The sequence below is a fragment of the Ascidia mentula genome, chromosome 8 (genome assembly GCF_947561715.1).
Source record: "Ascidia mentula chromosome 8, kaAscMent1.1, whole genome shotgun sequence".
Lineage (NCBI taxonomy): Eukaryota > Metazoa > Chordata > Ascidiacea > Phlebobranchia > Ascidiidae > Ascidia > Ascidia mentula.
The window spans coordinates 6,929,635-6,935,902 of NC_138573.1; the positions used below are offsets into that span (position 1 = coordinate 6,929,635).

The window sequence follows — 6,268 nt, forward strand, 5'->3', positions numbered from 1 at the left end:
TAAAACAAGCAATAATCCCAAGCTTACATGATGGAATTTTACTGCAGCTAACACAAACATAAAACTCAGTAAACTTCGCTAACCTCGCAGTGTTGCTAATTACAAGACAATCATTTTCACTTGCACGTAAAAAGAATATATATATAAAACAGTTGCGCACCTGCGCATTCGTAAATATATGAAGCAAAACTATCCCCAATATTGTGGCAACATAAACCTTACTACACTAGTACAGAAACCAACGGATATTCATATACAGATGGTTTCAAGGTATGTTATTGTAGCCTGAAAGGCTCCCCTGCAGGCACAACTTCAGGGTCTAGTGTACTATTGTACGTACCTATCTTCTAAAAATCGGGGAACCCCCAAATTACGTCACAATGAAGGTGGGGTCAAGTTATGACGTCACACCAAAAATTACGTCACTGTGACGTCACTAACCGAAGATATGCAACGACGAAGTTTCTCGCCCACACACACATACGCGGTTCTCCTGCAGGCACATGAAGGTCGGCAAAAGGCACAACAGCAACGAAGAAATACATTTTTACGCTTCATTGATTACATAATGAAACAAACCTGTGAGAAACTTGAAATTGGGTACGATCAACCACAAGGGTGCGTAAACCAACATATGAAAAAATGAAAGTCGTGGTTAAGGCGCTTTAGCGCCGTTGGCGGTAAACAAGTCCCAAAGTATACATCCATACGTACCAATAAAGGAGACGTCACACAAACTTTAAATTTGGTACAGACAACCACAAGGGTGACTACACCAACATACTAAAAAGTTAACTCGATACCACTTTATTGACCCTTTGTTTATTGACGACAAATATTTGTTTGTGACGTAACAATTACATTTAAAGTCGATTTTAATCCGTTCTCGAATATTATAAACAAGAGTCCCTCCTTGACAATCGAGCCCATTCTCAACACAATCCAACAAGTATTTCTCTCAAAAATCATCAAAACTTTAACCGACGTTAACACGCTTTAGCGACGTTGGCGGTAATAAGGTTCCATAGTGTACAATTCTACGTAACAATGAAAAAGACGTTGTATAAACTTGAAATTAAGCACAAACAACCAGAAGGGTTTCCACACCAACATACTAAAAATTTAACCCGATACCACTTTATTAACCTTCTCTAAATGAACGATAAACTTTTATTTGTGACGTAACAATTACATTTTAGGTCTATTTTATTCGGTTGTTGTATATTATAAATAAGAGCCCCTTCTTGACAATCGAGCCCATTCTAAAGAAAAACCAACCAGTATTTTTCTCAAAAATCATCTAAACGTCAACCGAAGTCGACGCGCTTTGGCGCCGTTGGCGGCAAAAAGATCCCATAGTGTACAATTGTACGTAACCATGAAGGAGACATCGTACAAACTTGAAATTTGGTACAAACAACCACAAATGTGTCTATACTAACATACTAAAAAATTAACCCGACACCGTTTTATTAACCTTCTCTAAATCAACAATAAACTTTCATTTGTGACGTAACAATTACATTTTAGGTCTATTTTATTCGGTTGTTGTATATTATAAATAAGAGCCCCTTCTTGACAATCGAGCCTATTCTAAAGAAAAACCAACCAGTATTTTTCTCAAAAATCATCTAAACGTCAACCGAAGTCGACGCGCTTTGGCGCCGTTGGCGGCAAAAAGATCCCATAGTGTACAATTGTACGTAACCATGAAGGAGACATCGTACAAACTTGAAATTTGGTACAGACAACCACAAGGGTGTCCAAACCAATATAGTAAAATCTTAACCCGATACCACTTTATTAACCCTCTCTTAATCGACGACAAAATAGTGTTTTTGACGAAACAATTACATTTTAAATCGATTTTAATCCGTCCTTAAATTTTATCAAGAAGAGCCCCTCCTTCACAATCGAGAGTACTTTTAATAAAATCCAACGAGTATATCTTTCAAAAATCATTAAAACGTCAACCGACGTTAACACGATTTAGCGACGTTGGCGGTAATAAGGTTCCCATAGTGTGGAATTGTACGTAACCATGAAGGAACAACCACAAGGGTGTCTACACCAACATAGTAAAATCTTAACCCGATACCACTTTATTAACCCTCTCTTAATGGACGACAAACTTTTGTTTGTGATGTAACAATTGCATGTACTCCTCTTCTGGCATAAAATAACGTACTGTATTTCTTCGGCGTTTCGTCTGCCATGCGGCGAGACTTCATCAGGTATAATGCGAAAAGTGAACTGCACTAAAACACGCAGGGACACAAAAGAAAAAAGGACACCTTGACACCGCTTGTCAAATCACGTGCTAGAGGCAAAAACGCCAAACATTGCAGGAGACACAACAGTTACAACAAATTATTATAAACTGTCGGAAAGAAAGCACATTGTTCTTTGTCGTTGACGCACCCACTATTTTTGTGGATGTGAAGCAACTCAAGAAACAGCCGCTTGGAGTGGTCCAACTCCTTCTCCAGAACTTGGGCTTTATCGAAGACAACTTCGTGTCGCAATGTCACCGCACGCTTGGACAACGCAGTCTTGCTGGCATCTTTCGATGAGACATCAACAATTACAGTTTCCAACTGTTTTGATCGACTCTTAATTATTATCAAGAAGAACTCCTCTTTGACAATCGAACCTATTTCCGCACTGTAATATTTTTATGTTATTTGAGATTTTCCAACTGCACCCTTGAGGTAATCTCCATGCAGTCGTTAGGGTTTTTTGCAGCAGGACCCTTCGCCATTAGCCATATTTTACCTGCACGAGAGTTAGGTTTTTTGCAGCAGGCCCCTTCGCAATTAGCCCTATTCTACCTGCGCACATGCGTCTTCCGCAACGGGAACGCCAGTCTATCTGAAAAACTACATTCGTATAAACTGTTAAAATGTACCACATTAATCACACTTACATTTACACTTGATATTTTGGATTAGTGCTGATGGCCAGCACCAAATCATGGAAATAGTGCGACTTCGGTCGCCTCTGACGCCACATGAATTCGTCCAGGTACGTCGGAATATAGTCCCGATGGACACCATTTTTTTGGCGTAACTGGCGTTTAGCCGCCGACCACAGGCATTCTATGGTGTTAGTGTGGACGCCTTGTGACGTAACATACTGCACAGAGTGATTCACTGTTCTGTGAATATATCCGATGTCTACAAATGCAAAAACACACGTTTAAAAAAACTGATGCACGACTGTCATTTGCTGTACTTGCCTTCAAATGACTTGAAATTTTCAACAAGTTAAATGTGTGTTTTAATATCTGAAAAACGACAAGACTTAAACAAAAACTGTTTTGACAGGTCATCTCCGTCTGCATTGTAGTTAACTTGTTGAAAATTTCAAGTCATTTGAAGGCAGATACAGCAAATGACAGCCGTGCATCATCTTTTTGCAGAGGGCACGACCAACGCGCCTTCCGCGCGCAAAATGCGCTACGATGGTAACTGTGTGTTTCAATATTTGAAAAACGACAAGACTTAAACAAAAACTGTTTTGACAGGTCATCTCCGTCTGCATTGTAGTTAACTTGTTGAAAATTTCAAGTCATTTGAAGGCAGATACAGCAAATGACAGCCGTGCATCATCTTTTTGCAGAGGGCACGACCAACGCGCCTTCCGCGCGCAAAATGCGCTACGATGGTAACTGTGTGTTTCAATATTTGAAAAACGACAAGACTTAAACAAAAACTGTTTTGACAGGTCATCTCCGTCTGCATTGTAGTTAACTTGTTGAAAATTTCAAGTCATTTGAAGGCAGATACAGCAAATGACAGCCGTGCATCATCTTTTTGCAGAGGGCACGACCAACGCGCCTTCCGCGCGCAAAATGCGCTACGATGGTAACTGTGTGTTTCAATATTTGAAAAACGACAAGACTTAAACAAAAACTGTTTTGACAGGTCATCTCCGTCTGCATTGTAGTTAACTTGTTGAAAATTTCAAGTCATTTGAAGGCAGATACAGCAAATGACAGCCGTGCATCAACTTTTTGCAGAGGGCACGACCAACGCGCCTTCCGCGCGCAAAATGCGCTACGATGGTAACTGTGTGTTTCAATATTTGAAAAACGACAAGACTTAAACAAAAACTGTTTTCACAGGTCATCTCCATCTGCATTGTAGTTAACTTGTTGAAAATTTCAAGTCATTTGAAGGCAGATACAGCAAATAATATTTAAACATTGTTCATTGCAACGGATTCCTGGGTGTATCAAGCCAGTTTTTGGTAAACTGCCTGTAAACTTATACATATCAGTATTTACTGCGTTATGAAAATGCCACAGCATGGCTTTTTACCTTACCTTATTTGGCCAAACCATAAGTTGAAACTATTACCTTATTTGGTAATATCAACTTCATTATAAGGACGTTGATAATGGCCTTTGTTTCGCAATATCCCCTACACTTTTTCTCATTCTTTCAATGAAATAGCGAGCAATCTGCCATGTGGTTTTTATTGCAAATTCAACATGAATTCGTTGGTAGGCATAAATGCTCGGCAACTATCGCTCTGCGGAGCTTTGCTTTATGTGGAGGATGCGATTAAATTTGCGCGGCAGTACAGGCTGTTGGCCAACAGTCACTCTTGTGTCTGTGGTACGCTGATGATGGAACAACGCCTACGGGCAAGCAAAGATGGGATAATATGGAGATGCCCGGACCAAGTAAGGGTTAGGGTTGATTTGCATTTCCCGTTGTCTTCTCCAAATTTAGGAAATGCCCAGAAGAAGTTGCGTTAACATACACTTCCTATAGTTGCCTTCATGCTTGCAGGAATGTCGAAAACGAGTCTCCGTTCGGGCAGGATCGTTCTTCGAAGGAAGCAACCTGTCCATGGTTCAACTGCTTACAATTCTGTACTATTGGGCTGAGGGACGGAGTCAGGAGGCGATCGAGAAAGAGGCAGAAATCTCTAACAAAATTTCTGTTGATTGGTGTGGATTTCTCCGAGAGGTGATGGTTTTACCATTTAAATAGGTTGTTTAATACTTATTTACAAGGTTTACACTGGCATCATGCAGATATGCACAGAGGACCTTCTGCGGAATCCATGCATCATTGGAGGCCCAGGACATGTCGTCAGCATCGACGAGTCCTTGGTTGCTAAGAGAAAGCCTTGCGCGAACGCCCAGGCTCGCCCGATTCCGCAGCAGTGGGTGTTCGGTGGCATTGATGTGGAAACCAAGTACTTTTTTAAAAGCGTGTTAATTGCATTTTGCACAGAACTATTTTGACAGGGACTGTTTTATGGAATTGGTTCCTTCGAGGGACCAAGTAACCTTGGAGGCAGTTATACGCCGACACATTTTGCCCGGCACAGAAATTTGGTCCGACGAGTGGCGGGCCTATAACAATTTAGGAAGTAACTTCACTTAAGTGACCAGTAGATGTAGTTTTTTTAAACGTGTGTTTTTGCATTTGTAGACATCGGATATACTCACAGAACAGTGAATCACTCTGTGCAGTATGTTACGTCACAAGGCGTCCACACTAACACCATAGAAAGCCTGTGGTCGGCGGCTAAACGCCAGTTACGCCAAAAAAATGGTGTCCATCGGGACTATATTCCGACGTACCTGGACGAATTCATGTGGCGTCAGAGGCGACCGAAGTCGCACTATTTCCATGATTTGGTGCTGGCCATCAGCACTAATCCAAAATATCAAGTGTAAATGTAAGTGTGATTAATGTGGTACATTTTAACAGTTTATACGAATGTAGTTTTTCAGATAGACTGGCGTTCCCGTTGCGGAAGACGCATGTGCGCAGGTAGAATAGGGCTAATTGCGAAGGGGCCTGCTGCAAAAAACCTAACTCTCGTGCAGGTAAAATATGGCTAATTGCGAAGGGGCCTGCTGCAAAAAACCTAACTCTCGTGCAGGTAAAATATGGCTAATGGCGAAGGGTCCTGCTGCAAAAAACCCTAACGACTGCATGGAGATTACCTCAAGGGTGCAGTTGGAAAATCTCAAATAACATAAAAATATTACAGTGCGGAAATAGGTTCGATTGTCAAAGAGGAGTTCTTCTTGATAATAATTAAGAGTCGATCAAAACAGTTGGAAACTGTAATTGTTGATGTCTCATCGAAAGATGCCAGCAAGACTGCGTTGTCCAAGCGTGCGGTGACATTGCGACACGAAGTTGTCTTCGATAAAGCCCAAGTTCTGGAGAAGGAGTTGGACCACTCCAAGCGGCTGTTTCTTGAGTTGCTTCACATCCACAAAAATAGTGGGTGCGTC

At 41.2% G+C, this 6,268-nt stretch overlaps 1 protein-coding gene across 1 annotated transcript; it reads left to right on the forward strand.

The window, feature by feature from the left end:
• Positions 1-4,495: 4,495 nt before the first annotated feature.
• On the forward strand, positions 4,496-6,002 carry LOC145911847 (uncharacterized). The gene is made up of 6 exons (XM_082999289.1): positions 4,496-4,690; positions 4,800-4,979; positions 5,027-5,211; positions 5,264-5,388; positions 5,451-5,621; positions 5,908-6,002. The coding sequence occupies exons 1-6, from the start codon at positions 4,496-4,498 to the stop codon at positions 6,000-6,002; spliced, it is 951 nt and encodes a 316-aa protein (XP_082855415.1).
• The last annotated feature ends 266 nt before the right edge of the window (positions 6,003-6,268 follow it).

Bases quoted from the DNA above. Each gene is read 5' to 3' on its own strand.
- LOC145911847 (XM_082999289.1), top strand. From the start codon at position 4,496: ATGAATTCGTTGGTAGGCATAAATGCTCGGCAACTATCGCTCTGCGGA. The intron at 5,212-5,263 runs GTACTTTTTTAA...CTATTTTGACAG, and splicing joins GGCATTGATGTGGAAACCAA to GGACTGTTTTATGGAATTGG. The intron at 5,389-5,450 runs GTAACTTCACTT...TTGCATTTGTAG, and splicing joins GGCCTATAACAATTTAGGAA to ACATCGGATATACTCACAGA.